General features: G+C 38.4%; 1 protein-coding gene across 3 annotated transcripts in view; it reads left to right on the top strand.

Moving 5' to 3' along the window:
• The first annotated feature begins 2,888 nt into the window (after window positions 1-2,888).
• The window catches only part of LOC137975303 (uncharacterized), a 20,104-nt gene continuing 7,235 nt past the window's right edge, over window positions 2,889-15,757 (top strand). Inside the window, exons 1-3 of one of the 3 annotated variants that reach the window (XM_068822398.1) lie at window positions 2,889-3,217; window positions 7,075-7,153; window positions 9,484-10,877. In XM_068822398.1, coding sequence (XP_068678499.1) covers window positions 2,936-3,217; window positions 7,075-7,153; window positions 9,484-9,926 — 804 coding nt within the window. In that variant the 5' untranslated portion in view covers window positions 2,889-2,935 and the 3' untranslated portion in view covers window positions 9,927-10,877. Of the gene's footprint in view, window positions 3,218-7,074; window positions 7,154-7,476; window positions 7,690-9,483; window positions 10,878-15,757 lie in introns of those variants that run through there. The other 2 variants (XM_068822405.1, XR_011117562.1) reach the window with 2 other exon arrangements.

Below are 15,757 nucleotides of genomic sequence, written 5' to 3'. Positions count from 1 at the left end.
GTCATTGACTAGGAAGATGGGAGTAATTTTATCATATCATATACCCCTAGCCGTCACGTGGACTTGCTTCAAAGGCTTTTTCTCACTTACAAGCTTGATAGCAAAATTTTTAAACTCAGTGAGGTTATTTCTGAATCGAATTTAATTTTGCGAGTCTTGGACGTATTTTGGGTGTTTCTGGTCTTGAAACATGTTCAAGATCACTTTTTTAGAATAAGTAAACCCCTGATTAAGAAAGGAATTAAGGCTTAAGTTTCTTAAGAAACTGTGATGCTGCGTCGTTGACCTTTAGAGCGTTTTCCCTTATCAACTCGTTTGGTAAGCTAAATTTTCGTAGGTCCACAAAGAGGTTTTCGGATCCTAAGAGGTTTTGGCGTTTAGGGCTGAGTTCCAAACATGGCTGGTGTAATCCTGTAAGTACTAATAAAACTTATCGGTTGTCCTAATATTTAGCGCTTTCCTTGCTTCCAACTATACCGTGATTAAGTGAGATGTATGATGCTGTATGAAGTTTTTCATCCGTAGCCTTCATTCGGTTCCCTTCGTTTTCGGAAGATATTTATAAAACAGGCCGTATGTATGCACCATGTATATATATTTATCTTTCCCGAGAATTTCCGAGGTTGTCCAGGCTTCTTTTGATGAAAAATTGATGTATTTGCATGATGCAAAACAATTGTCCAGGTATTGTTTAGAGCGCAAATTCAGTAGTAAACATGTATGCTGAACTGGTGCCATTTCATTTTGCCGAAAGAGGAAAAGCCCCTTGTAAAAAAATCTCGATTTTCTGAGCGAATCCGTTTTGCGGAAACACGAATGAAACACCCGTACGCGTTTCAGTCAGCGGAAATGCTGCGGAAACGCGAAACATTATGATCGTTTTTCTCTATCGAGTTTCCCGTTGTATCCGCCCTGCGGAAACATAACGGAAAGTTGATGTATCGTGTTTCCGTCATTTTTCCGAATTTCGGAAACGCCTTATTTCACCCTGTGAAAGAAAGCCTGTTGGTCTCAGAAAAAAAAATCAAATCATTTTAATTGTCACCGTGAGTCGAAAACTCGAAAACAAGGCGCTTTTTTGCTTACTGAAAAAAATATTAATTCAACCATGAAAGGCAATGCGTGCAGTCTGTGGAGGGGAACAAGGCGGCGGGAGCCCTGGGAGAATAGGGGCGAGAGTTCTGAGAGCGCGGGAAGCGGGAGAGAAGTGCCGCAAAACGCTACTTGTTGTTGATGATTTATTAATGCGTTACAATGCTTTGAGAAAACAAGAACCCAAATGACATCTGACTTGCATTAGCTTCTTCTGAGAAATCAAGCAAAAATTCAATTTCCCTTGGGCTGAAAAACAGATCACACCTAATTAATGTCAAAAACTTGTAAAGATATGACATGCATTCAAGTGCATGTAATGAGAAAGCTAATTCTCTGCTGTTCAATGTAGCCAAAACGTTTTCTGATTAAAAACAAATGAGTATTTGAATATTTTGGTTCGCTGCGAATGTGGTTATTTTCTCACCAGGCCTGTGCTCCAGGGGTATGAAAACGGATTCGTGATATCAGTCCGTATCAGTGGATATTTCCACCACAAAACGGAAGATGATTGGCATTTGACATCACAACGTAAGGCAGTTAGAACGTTACGTACGGATACTGTTCAGTACCATTTTTGCACGAAAAACAGCTGATCAAAAAACCCATAAAGTGGTCGATATTTAAGATCGGGATCAGCTAGATTTGATCTGGAAGAATCCACCCGGAATGTGGATTTTACGAATTCATGATCCGCCTTAGATTTCACCAAAACCCTCACATATAAAAACCGCTTTTGAATTTAAAAACATAATTAAATTTTATTTTTAAATGTCTTCTGACCATTCAGCATTTTTAGTAAACGTTTTCCTATCAGAATCAGTCTTGAATTTCTTGCTAAATCCTTCTGCAAAAATAAAAACTTTGTCCGTATCCTCACGATTAAACTGGAAAGAGAGAAATGATCGATCCTCGCATTTATCTGCCCCCAACAATTTTGTCAATTTTTATATCGACAATTGAAAAAGGAAGATTCGAACCCATCACCTCTTCGATGTCGGTGCAACGCTCTACCAACTGCACCTTTTCGCTCGTGCTTTTGCTTTGTTTTTGTTCTCACATGAAAAAAAAAACTGTTTAAGCCAATCTTACAATATCTTGCGCTCATATACAACAATCCTTATCAATAAAAAATCCTCGCTTCCGTGTACGGAACCTGATCACTCAAATGGCTGTCAAGGCGACTGAATGAAATATTTGAACAAGTGTCTTTAAGTCCTGTCTTCACACAGAGGCCCGTGTGAAATCTATTTACTCGCTCTAAACAAATTCATTCCTATTACACACGGTCTGCAATAGCTGGAAACTTCCACGGAAAAATGTCGAGAAGAAACCAACGGTTATTTTCCTTCTCTACAGTAGAATTGGCACCAAAATGTGGAAAGACAGTATACCGTCTGATCCTCGCTAGCTTAGGAAAACACACTTTAAACGTAAGTTGAAGGAATTGCCTCTGAAGTTTCCTAAAATTGAGGAGACTAATGTTGATATGCGGTACAATGATCTTTCAAAGTACATGGCCGGTTAACAGTTACCTATAATACCTCCAATCGTTTTTAGAACATTTTTCTCTCTTATGTACGAGGCGTTTGAGTTTAAATTCTTAGCTTGTTTGTGTAACTCTTGTCAGTTTCTAATTGTCTCTTTGTTTGGTTTGTTGTGAGAGCCAGTAATATTGCCGTAGTGTTTGTAAATAAAGTGAAATTGAAATAAAGTGAAACCCGCAGGCCTCAACCAATTTGTTTCTTTCACCATTTCGGAGTAAAGCCCTTGTAGAATTCTCGTCATGCAAAAGAGGCTTGTCTCTTACGTTTCTATCGCTACAATTTTAATTCTTTCCAGAATGATTCATTCACATATCGACTCATCGTTTGACAGAAGAGAAGGTGGGAAAACGTTTTTAGAACATGCGAACTATGTTCTGAATGTGGCACCGAGTACATTGGTAACAACAACTGATTCCTTGGCGTGCGCCTTAGAATGTCTTCATCGAAGCAGCACCTGTCTCTCATTTAATTTTGCCATTTATCCAGAAAGCGGTAACTGCAAATTGCTATCCATGGACAAGTACACCGTTCCAGAGAAATTCGAGCCAAGTTCGTCCTATTATCACTTCAGTATCTTGGTAAGTCATAAAATTCGATCGTGAAGAGTATTTAAGTTAAGATGATGCAGATCTACGGACAAACCAACCAAAGGGTATGTGGCCAAATATGGTTGATGGGACAAATCTTGAGGCTACCTAAAATTCTTGTCTTTAGAAAGCGTTAGACCTTCGTTAGAAGGTGGAAATGGCCGAAATTTGAATCTTTTGGGGGGCCATTTTGCTGCCGACGGGTGATCTGGGAAACGCCTGGTCTTTTTTTTCTGGGAAAATTGGATTGGTGCCATCTTTCCTCTTCATGCATTACCCGTCTTTCTTTATCATCCCGTTGTATGATAGATCATGGAGATAGCTTTAAATCAAATATAGGCGAATTAAATTTCCTTACGCTTACCGGAGAACACGCTATTTCAAGATAAGGCTTTATACTGAAGCTGTACAATATAATGACCTGTCACAGCATTCTGTTACCTATGCTCGGCCTTCATGGATAATACTCCCATTTTATATTCTGAAGGATCACTTCAGAAGAAGCATTTTAAATAAACCTTTCTTTCCTTCATTAGTCCTTTCACCGTGGAACACATCATCCCACCTGCTCCCAACTGAGTGGCTTTATAGCCCAATTGGTAGAGCATTGCACCGGAATCGCAGAGGTCGTGCATTCGAATCCCATTGAAACCCCCTGAATTTTTCATTGGCGGGAGCCTATAGGAGAGAATTGCTTACATTGTCCTGATAAGGTGCGCGCGAGCGTCACTTCAATCTTTCGTTGTATATTCTGTTGACACAGTGTTAATATTACGTTCCAGCCTTCCACTTCTTTTTGTCATTTTTAAGAAAGTTATGACATTTTTTAATTTCGAAGACATGTTTCGATGTTACAAACATCATCGTCAGTACAAAATATTTAAAAACCGTTAGGACTTATATAACAACTAGGCGAAACTTGCATAATTAAATATGATTAAGTGACAAGAAATACATATTTGAGTGAGTTACAGAGTGTTAGAAAGAATGTAGAGCCTAAAGCGTAAGTATCAGGCTGACGTGATGAACTTGTTGGTTTAAATTAGGTTGTTCCCAATTTATATGCATAGCCTCCTTGAGTTTAAGTTGAAATTTAGTAGGGGCGGAATCAAGGATTTCGAAACAGTCCGCAGAGCAAGATTGACGACAACGTTCTGAGCTTATCGATAAATGCGTCTATCGATACTTGAACACAGCCATCGACCGAAATGGCTCCATTCAAAATACCACTTCCCAGGGTAAACAATACTTTTATAAGTTACCTTATTTAGACCGTTTTTCTACTATAGCTCAAAGCAAAATACGTCGCCCTGTAAATCGTTATTGTCATGATCTTGACATCAAATTAGTGTTTACCACGTTTAAATTAAGAAATCTTTTTTCAGTGAAGGATTCTGTCCCCAGAGAACATCGTTCACGTGTGATTTATAAATTTACTTGTGCTTGCTGTAATGCTTGCTATATCGGCGAAACTGGTCGTCATTTTTCCACACGCGTCCGTGAACATCTCTCTTCAAACAAGTCCCCTCACATCTTCAAACGCTCACTAAGCACAGAACGTTGTCGTCAATCTTGCTCTGCGGACTGTTTCGAAATCCTTGATTCCGCCCCTACTAAATTTCAACTTAAACTCAAGGAGGCTATGCATATAAATTGGGAACAGCCTAATTTAAACCAACAAGTTCATCACGTCAACCTGACACTTACGCTTTAGGCTCTACATTCTTTCTAACACTCTGTAACTCACTCAAATATGTATTTCTTGTCACTTAATCATATTTAATTATGCAAGTTTCGCCTAGTTGTTATATAAGTCCTAACGGTTTTCAAATATTTTGTACTGACGATGATGTTTGTAACATCGAAACATGTCTTCGAAATTAAAAAATGTCATAACTTTCTTAAAGATAACAATTTGCTTTCTGCTGTCTCGACCTTTTTCTCATTATACTGTATGGCCTAATTTTGTGCATCCCGTTTTGGTGTTTTCATTATACCCCGTTAATTTCTGCCTTTTGCGCAAACTTTTGATTACCCTGTGAGCAGAGTCTCTTTCGATCTTCCTAGATAATTCGGGAAGAGTAAAGTTGACTCTGCTCGCCGCCTCCAGATTCTTTGATTTGCCGCTTATCCAAAGAATTGGATGAGTCAGTCCAGTTTCGACTTGTCAAACCTGTTTTTTTTTTGTTTTTGCGCATGATCAGTCACCGCGTGTCATCAATATTTTGAAATTTACAACAGCGTGGCAATTTTAACTGTTAGAATTCCCATGAGTTTTTCCTAGATGTGTCGGTTACAGAAACTAGTCTGACAGAAACCTATAAATTTTTCAGTAAAAAAATAAAATGGCATTTTTTAAAATGCCATTTAAAAGATATATGGACTATCCAATCTCGACCCCAGAGCTCTTTTGCGCATGATTGCCAGGTGGTTTTCCCTATACCAGCAGCAGAAAAGGAAGGTCTGGCAGATTGCGAAAGTAAAAAAAAACCTATCTATTCAACACATCACAATAATTTGCAGGTTTGAAAAACAAAACGCAAATGATTTGGAAATTTGGTGAAACTAATCTTCAAATCACGAAGTGACCCCTTAGTGTTACTTCAATATTAATGTTAAGTCAACAAATAAAGAATACTTTCAAATTTATTTGCATGTCATGGAATCACCTGAGAAGACATACTTTATATTGAGAATTGAAGTCAACTTTGCTTATAGAATAATATTAGTGTTATACAGTAACTCTAAGCAAATTCTTTGGCTTTATTGGTGAAAAGCAAAATAGCATATGTACATGTATGCACAAAATGACCAATTTTCCACAAACAAGCATCAGTCATGTGTAATGTTTGAATCAGTTATCGTGAGAAATCATGAATAAATGAAGACAACAATATTTTCCTTACAGTTTAATTTTATTTTGACCGATCAAAATACCCAAATAAACATGTGCATCTGCAGGAGCAAATCCAGAAGAAAGAGAAGCACTCACCAGTCATTCACTAAATGTGCCTCATCTACCACAATATAGCACACATTTTCTTGAAATGTGGCGGTTTTCAGTACTGTTTTTGTGTTCTTTTCCAAAAGAACCTCCGGATAAGAAAACACAAGTCGTAGTTTACTTTCCCTCGCATGGGAGACAGCCAAGTCGATTGCTTTCCTCGTTCCATCCAAAATCATTGCACCAAGATGGTTGAGTTTACTAATCTTACTAATCTCGCATCAGCGCATTCAGAGGAGATATGACGACTGTGATACATCTCCCCTTCAATGGATGTTGTGCGGCGTCCATGAAGTCGAAGACATCGCTCAGCAGATGAAATACGAGGGACGTTCCAAATCCCGTGGGTAAAACTCCTAAAACATCTTTCTTAAAAAGAACTAAAGCTTCAATTATCTATTTTTGCTCCGGCTTCAATCTAAATTGAGAGTCTCTTCCGGCCTTTGTCAAAGCAAAACCTAAAGCTTCATCCAGTAAGGCCGCCATGTTGTTTCCGATGTAAAGAGCATGCGCTGTGAGGCTAAAATAGCCAGATTTTGGCTACTGGCACACACAGTTCCCCAGAGCTTACGCGATGAAGCGGCGTAAGCACTGGGGTCGAGAATGTGGACTATCTTGAGTTTCCAATGAAATGATTCCATGATTGTCGTGTGTTTGCCAGAGTTGTTCGAAAATATTCCGATTGTTTGTTTTCGTTTTGTGGTTTTGTGGTTTTTTGTTTGTCCTCTTCCCGACTTACCTAGGAAGATCGAAAGAGACTCTGCTCGCAGGGTAACTTTTGATGGAAAATGCATTGCATACTTCATAGTCAATTTTGACAACTTATCTTTATTTATTTTCGTAGAGTGTGTGTGAATTCAAGCCTTGCAGAAATGGCGCTAAATGTCATCCTTTGTATGAATCAAATGGATTTTTTTGTAAAGGTAACATTTGACAGTATAGTATGCAAATGAATAAACAAGACTCCCTTTGGCTTGCTATAATTATATAGGCGAAATGTCATCTCCAATTTGCCTTCATTCGAAATTGAATATTTGGGCGATAAATCGACTGGAGAGTTCACAAATGCCATTAATTAATCGGGTGTACAAGAAGCCTGATCATGGGTTCCGTTGCTCATTTTGGCATACTTTTTTGTCTTCAAGGTATATATCAGGTCGTGCTGCCGTTTCTTCGTTTGAGGAAGTACATAATCATTATTGAGTTAAATTTCCTTGTTTCCTCTGTTTTTTTTTTTTTCATTTAGGGGATGACGACCCGTCTAGTTTTTTTAATAAAGAAATTTGCCATCCCGTTTACGACAATTGAAACGGTAAACGTCGAATTGAATTTTGCTAACAATGAAAGAATCTTGTTTGATTTTAGCTGAATCTGGTGCAATTGCCTGTTAATTAACTTCAGATATCGAGAAACATTTCGAGATAAGCTAGAACTAGACGCTCCGTGAGCGTACGCTAGGTTGCCTGTGGTTCGTGTCGCACAAAAACATAAGGCACTGAGTTGGGTGGTATTGAACTGCAGCGTTACAGTAAATTTGTTAAGTGGGTGGGAGGGAGGTGATGTAGACCATTTGAGGGATCACCCAGACGTCATGCCAGCAATGGCCCTTTTGCTCACACGTTCACAGGTTGAATTATTTTGTAATGTTGTGTCCTGTTTTGAGGTCTTTCATCTTTTTAAGCCTTGGCAATAAATCCAGTTCAAAGATAACAAAACGCGCTCTTGAGTGAAACTCACTCGTTTCTTCTTTAAAGGAGCTATGTCACTCAAAATGATATAATTCCATGATTTGGGGTGCAGGGATGGCGCAGTGATAAGAGCAATTGCCTCCCACCAATGTGGCTCGAGTTCGATTCCCATACTCGGCGTCACTTGCGGGTTGAGTTTGTTGGTTCTCTACTCTGCACGGAGAGGTTTTTCTCCGGGCACTCCGGTTTTCCGGAGTACCCGTACATGTCTAGAGTTGCACTAAGCAAACGTTTATGTCACACACTAAGGAAGGACTGAACATGACTGTTGTTTCCGCTTCGTAATTTCTCTTCTTTTCACTCTATTCTGATGACAGGTCAACTCTTTTTTTTGGTTTACATATGCTCCAAATGGTATCGCAAAAGCCGGGAGTTACGGTGTAGCACTTTTATTTCGCGGGGTTTAATTTTTGCGGATTTTGGCGCTGTACTTGATTCGCAAAAATGAGTTCCAGCACAAAAAAACCGTAAAAATTTACTCCCGTTAATTTAATAACTAAAAGTGGCTTTTAATCCACACACAGTTTGGTCAAAAATATCGTTTATGAGAAAAAGCAATTGGAGCTTGCTACAAACAAAACGAAACGATAAAAGGTTAAGACAATACTTTTTCACTCTCTGAGGCATAAGAAACGAACTCAAAACAGTCAATCAAAAGGTCAAGTTAACCATTTTCCAAGGCCTCCACGATGCCACATTTTTTCCACGTTCTCGATGATTGAGAGGTTTTTTTACCAAAAAGTAATAGAAGTTGAAAATAGTCTTGCTGCTTGAAAAGAAAACCGCAAAAATTACTTCCCAGCGGAAACTTTAGTCCGAATTCGCGCTACAATAAATTGTTCCCGCAAACCTCAAAAAATCGCCAATTAGAGTTAAAAGACGTACTTTTTAGCCAAGAAACTTACGTCTTTCTTTTTTTAATTTTGTTGTAATATTTGACTGAATATTAATATTTCATTTGTCGGATAGGCAAGCCTTCTTTGTCGGGTCATTGACCCGAAGCCGGTCTCGTCTCTGGAACAATGTTGATCAATCCCTTCACTGAAGAACCATTTCTCTCAATACTAGTAAGGCAAAAAATGGACAAGCTTTCTTTCAAATAATTCTTCACCGTCTCATTTCCATTTATTTTACCTGAATACGGTGCAGAGTTGAACACAAAATAAATGTCAAATTGCCAGACAAATGAGATGCGACTTCAGTAAACAATGTGATGCATTCGATTCCTTTTAAGGACGGTGCCTACTAATTCACAGGTATTTTCGCCCCGATTTATGACTATGCAGCAAAGGTAGATTTTCCCAAATGTTATCGAAATCCAAAAAGAAAATTGGGGTTAACCACACATTTTTCAAAGATAATTCATGAACAATATTTGTTTAAAGCTCTAAAATACAAAGCAAGGTATGGTGTTCTTTCTCAAATTGAAGCTCAATTATCTCTTAACCCCCAATCATTTTAATTCAGTTTGCTTTACTTTTTTTTTTTTCTTGTACTTTTTACAGCTCTGTATTGGATTCGACTTAACAAAGGTGAAGTCTGTTTCGGTGCCAGGGATGACTCGTATGGAAAATTCACTATTCCGTCCGATGGAGCTCTTTTCAGGTTAAAGCTGGTGTATCGATCAGGTTATGTCACCAGCAATAAAAACCTGCAACCGTTTGGAAGCCATTGGGGTTGCAGGCAAACCGGTCTATGTACACTAGTCACAAACGCGACTAACAAAGTAATATTTCCACAAGATTACCAAAATGGCCGCTATTCCCTTGCCAACACCCACGTAAACTCCTCCGAGCTGCTGTTCAACTCCTTACCCTCTCCCCAGAGAGTACGAGCTAAAGAGGAATTTAGAATTTGGTTCAAAGAAGATCTTCGAGATAGTCATGAAAACGACAACTCTGGCCAAACCTGCGTTGAAGTCTTTGGCTTGTTTCAATCGATGGAATAGAGACAAGACCTTTTCTGATTTTTCCCTGGTTGACACGTATGCCGCTAGCATAAGCATAAGTTCAAGCATAAGCACAAGGTTGTTTACACGTACAATAAGCATAGGGTGACATAGTTACGCTGGAGCAGTGAACAAATAATTTGGCGCTAAAATTTTAAATCCAAAATGGCGGACGCCGAGATGTTTAGCGAGGAGGAGATGTTGTTACTTGTTCCTCTATTGCGAAGAAGGAGAAGGCGAAGGGAAGGAGCAATAGATGAGAAGTCAAAAAGGGTTTGGGTTAGGGAAAACTTTCGTAGGCGGAAAGAGCACGGCGAGTTTCATAACCTGGTGATGGAGCGCAGGCTGGGCGGTCAGGTATAAAATAATAAATGACTTGCAATAACTTTAAACAAAATCTAGTTTAAAAAATTTTACAAAGTAAGCTTGTAAATTAAAAAACGTGCTTCTCTGTCTTCTTGTGCTTGTCCTGGTTTACACCGGTGACGCAACTACAAAAGCACAAGAGCAAGCACAAGAGAAAGGAACAATTTCCTTTTCTTGTTCTTATTCTTGCTTCGCCCCGGTTTACACGTTGGTTTCTTGTGCTTATGCTTGAGCTTATGACTATGCTTGCGTCATACGTCTAAACCAGCTTTTAGCATGTTGTAGATTGCTCTATAAAGACCGAACAGCCTAAAAGCGCTCAAAATCTTAAAATAGTTCTCAAAAGAAGCTCGGTTTAAGCGAAACGTTTCCATCAAAATGTATTCTTCATGGGAATCGAATCTATTTTGCAAACTAAACAAGGTACTGAATAATGTAAGTGCCTAGTTTTTATTGAAAATTATAACGTGTTAAATAGCTGAAGTGTACGTACGCTACTCGTTTCAGTTAGCGATATACCGGCGAACGTTTCGTTTGCTTTATAGGAAAGTGTCTTACATGAGTTCCCTCTCCCATAATATTTACTACTTGTGGATTGAACATTTTTCCTGTAATCATTTGCTCATTAAAGCAATAAAGCTTAAATGCTCGTTTTGTTGTTAATGTTGTTATTTGTATTATGAACATGTCTTTCCGAATGTGCAGAAGTAAGTACAAAAACGCTCTTCTTGCGAAGAAACTGTGAAAAAAGAAATGAAGCAGAAAAGAAAACATCAATAAAAACGAAGTAATGTTAAGAGGAGACAATCTCGTGGACTAGGCATTTCCGTTGTCAATGAACTAAAAACTGATCGATCAGGTTATGTCACCTACAATAAAAACAAGGAATCGTTTGGAAGCCAAAGGGGTTGCAAGGGAAGCGGGCTATGAACACTTGTCACTAATGGGGCTAACAAAGTAATATTTCCACAAGATTACGAAAACGACTCCTATTTCCTTATTAACACTCACGTAAACTCCTCCGAGCTGCTGTTCTACTCCTTGCCTTCTCCCCTGAAAGTACGGGCTAAGGAGGAATTTAGAATTTGGTACACAGAAGATGTTCGAAATGCTCGGGAAGACGTCAACTCTAGCCAGACTTGAGTTGAAGTCTTTGGCTTGTTTCAGGTGATGGAAGAGAGACAAGGCCTGATTTTTCCAGAGCAGGGAGTGCCGTAAATTGTTCTACTGACAAAAATCAAAAAGCTTAAAAGCGCTCAAAATCTAAAATAGTTCTCAAAAGAACCTCTATTTTGGTAAAACATTGCCATCAAAATGTAAATTTCACCGGATTCGAATCTAATTTGCAAATTAAACAAGCTGTTAAAGTGAAGTTATGATCCTCGCAGTTTTAGCAATTGCGCACAAAAGCCTGAAAAATTCAGGACTTTATCGGGGTTTGCGATGTCGGTGCGACGCTCTAATTAACTGAGCTATATACTGGGAGCTGGTCATTTGTGGGTTCATGTGAAGCTATGATCCTCGCAGTTATTAACGTAATTTTAGCAATAGCCCTTTTCACGGTTAGTTTTTCTCATTTGCATTACAATGTAATCTAACGTGAATGCAAGGAAATTTCGGATTAAAACTACAAAATAGCCCGAAATTGCCTCACATACATGCTAGATTATATTGTAATGCAAATGAGAAAAGCTAACCGTGAAAAGGGCTATTGCGTAGGGAAGCCTGAAAAATTCAGGACTTCAGCCGGGTTTGAACCCGTGACCTCGCGATACCGATGCGACGCACTAACCAGCTGAGCAATGCCACAACTGACGTTGTGTGTGGCTGCATAGTTCAGTTGGTTAGTGCGTCGCATCGGTATCGCGAGGTCACGGGTTCAAACCCGGCTGAAGTCCTGAATTTTTCAGGCATCCCTACGGAATTGCTAAAATTACGTTCATAATTGCGAGGATAATAGCTTCACTAGATTTCATATCCACAGTTCAATATATGATTCATTTCATACATCATTTCGTTTATTTAAAAAAGCTAAATTGCGATAAATGTTGCAATAGTGTGTTTCTATGACGACAGTCATTGAACGCGACCAAACGTCTGTTAACACGTTTTTTTCTTGCAATGAGCTTAAAATGTATAATCTCCATAATTCCGTAAAGGTTTAAAAAGACTGAATACCGGATGAATCTCAGATTGAATGAGTACAGGCCTTGGGGTTACTATGATAGCTGTAATGTCACGGTACACGCGAATCACCTAAGATTGACCTATTTCTTCGATTTACCGTGGGCGATTCTGATGTAATGAAATCGTCAGTTGTGAAAAATCTCGGTGTTTTTATTGACGACAAGCTGTTGATGAACTCTCACGTAAACAAAATTTGTAATACATCATTGTATTATCCTCATAACATTATGCGAATAAGAACACATTTATCGCGTAAATCCACCGAGACCTTAATTCATGCGTTTGTGTCAAGTCGATTAGATTACTGTAACAGCCTACTCTACGGACTTCCACAAGTACAAATTGAAAAGTTACAAAGAGTTCAGAATGCAGCTGCGAGACTAATTTTCAAGGAACCGAAGTTCAGTCATATTACACCAGTCCTATATCAGCTTCACTGGCTTCCAATTAAGTACCGCATTGAATTTAAAATTCTGCTCTTTACCTTTAAAGCTATTCACGGCATGGCACCTGACTATATCTGTAAACTGATCAGTCGGAAATCATCAACTAGATATTTACTCAGATCTAGCGAAAGAATTATGCTTGAGACTCCTAGTGGCAAGATACTTTCAACACTTGGAGGAAGAGCTTTTTGTTACGCAGCCCCGAAGCTTTGGAACAATCTGCTCTGTAAAATATGTAGCCTTGACTCTCTTTCAAGTTTTAAGTGCCAGCTCAAAACACATCTTTTTAAAGAAGCTTTTAATTTGTAATTCTTATACATTTTAATTCGTCAAATATTTATTGTTTACCTTGTAATTATTATTATTTAATTATTATTATCATTATTATTATTATTATTATTATTATTATTATTATTATCTATACGTTAATTTATTTTTAATCATAACTGCTTGTAATTTCATTTATTTTTATTTATTTTATTAAATTGTAAAGCGCATTTGATCATGTTCGGCATGAAAAATGCGCTATATAAGTTTCAATTACTATTATGATGTCATCTATGACGTCATTAGATGTCAATGACAAGCTTCCCTATGAACAGTGATATTTTTTTAAGGAGGATACCTTTCATGTGGCTTTCCTGTGGATATGATCACACGCCTTTTCGATTTCTTCTAACAGTGTATCAATACTGTATGTCTTGCCTCTTTTATAGATTTTTAAATTCTATTTTAATAACTCTCTTTAATAGATGATTCGCGTGTCTCGAACCAAGAAAACAGACTGCAGAAAGGTCCAATTACCTGAAAACGGATTCATGATATCAGCTCGTATTAGTGTATTTTTTCACCACTAAAAACGGAAAATGATCAGCTTTTGACACCACAAAGTTATAACACGTACGGACACAGTTGTGTACCATGTTTGCACGAAATTAAAAACCACTTATCTACAATCAATGGCAAAAGTAGTTGGGACGCTTACGCCAGGATGGACCTGAAAACATCTCAGACGTTACAAAGTAAGCACAACTGTCAAAATTCCGCCAAAAATTTTCGAAATAGAAGTACCCCATCCCCCAATCAATGTTAAAATAGGCAAGGAAATGTCTGTTCACTGTTGGCAATATTGTGTTTGGGGTGGAGGGGGGGAAATTCCTCAAACTTCGTAAGAACTTGAAAACCAACTTCAAAGCCGGGTAACTGTTAGGCCCTTCCCGATTATGCTGGTAAAACTAGCATTTTATGCTCCTAGCAATGCTCGATTTTTATCCCAAAAATTAAATGCTCAAATTATTCTTATTTTTCAACATTATGCTCCTTTGGTTTTATATTAAAGAAAAAAATACTTACTAAATAAGGCATAACGTGAGTTTTACCATCAGTGGATTTCAAAGGTCGCTTTTCAGTGATCTATTTGGGCAGGAACTGGCCTATTTTCTTCTTCGCTTCCTCCTTCTATGACCTGCATGTTACTTCCACCGTTTCTTCGAGAAGCCACTGGAGACAGCACGTTACCCAAGCCAAAAGCAACGAGAGAAAAATGTTCCAATGCACGCAAAGTTGACCATTTTGTGGGTTTGTAACATTGATACACAATGTTTAACCCATTCACCTACCTAAACCGCTCTAAACCGGCCATACTTAGTATTTTACTCTGTCGTCAATGGGGAAGCCCCAGGAGTTAATGGGTTAAAGCACTTGAAGAATGAAGTAAGCCACCCTTCATCTAATTTTCATGAAATTTTGATGGAACAAGGCTTGGGCGACACGCTTTCTCGATCTTAGGTCGACATTCGATGCCATCCATCTAAACTCCCGTGAAATTACATGAAGTTAACTCGTTTCTAACTAACAATGCGATTTACGATGATAACAACGAAATGATTCAGAAGAGTGAATCTAGAAAGAATCGAACGTCACCTGTTACGAACGAAGTCAGTTACTGGAAATAGATAGATTTTTATGGCGTTATATCTCCGCCAAAATTCAACATCGGAATTTGACATGCAAGTTTCAAATTTGAGTCTTGATTTTCATATTCGACATCGAAGTTTTATATCCAACATTGAAGTTTTGAATTTGACATCGAAGTTTTGAATTTGACATCCAAGTTCTGAATTTGAGATCAAAGTTTTGAATTTGACATTGAAGTGGAAAATTCTGTATTTCACATTCGACTTTCAAATTTCAAATTCAACTTGCAACTTTTGAATTGAATTTCACGCATGAATGACTCGACCTTCAATTTCGTATCCTTGGTAATGGTAACCACTGATGTAGTTGACTGAGGGCTCGCAAGGCTCGGAAATTTAGGAATGGCGGCTGAAATATTGAGAAGACTGGCAGAGGTGGTACAGGAGACATGAACAGTACTTTCCCTTTTATCCCTTCGAAATACACCAATTTCGTTATATTAAAATTCAGTCCTAAACAAAAGACATCATCTCGAGGCTCTGGGGAATAAATATAAGGATTTGTATGCGTTTATTCCCCAGAGCCTCGAGATGATGTCTTTTGTTTTGGACTGAATTTTAATATATCGAAAGTGGTCTATTGATTGAGTAGTTCTAAGACTAGATTATGTGGCTCGAACACTAGTAAACATTTAAGTCTAAGCACCCATTCCAAATAGCGCTGATAAACTCTTATTAAGTCTAAGCACCCATTTTAAAACGGTTAGCTTTCACTGATAACTGTGTGACTAGCATGTTGACTCGCATGGCTCGCCATGTTGGCTCGCATGACTCGCAGCCATGGCTTGCATCGCATGGCTCGCATGACTCGCATAGCTCGCTGGCTCGCACATTGTCCTCACTTGGCGATAATATT

Source organism: Montipora foliosa, chromosome 1, assembly GCF_036669935.1.
Source record: "Montipora foliosa isolate CH-2021 chromosome 1, ASM3666993v2, whole genome shotgun sequence".
NCBI lineage: Eukaryota > Metazoa > Cnidaria > Anthozoa > Scleractinia > Acroporidae > Montipora > Montipora foliosa.
This window is presented reverse-complemented; position numbering and strand designations above follow the sequence as displayed.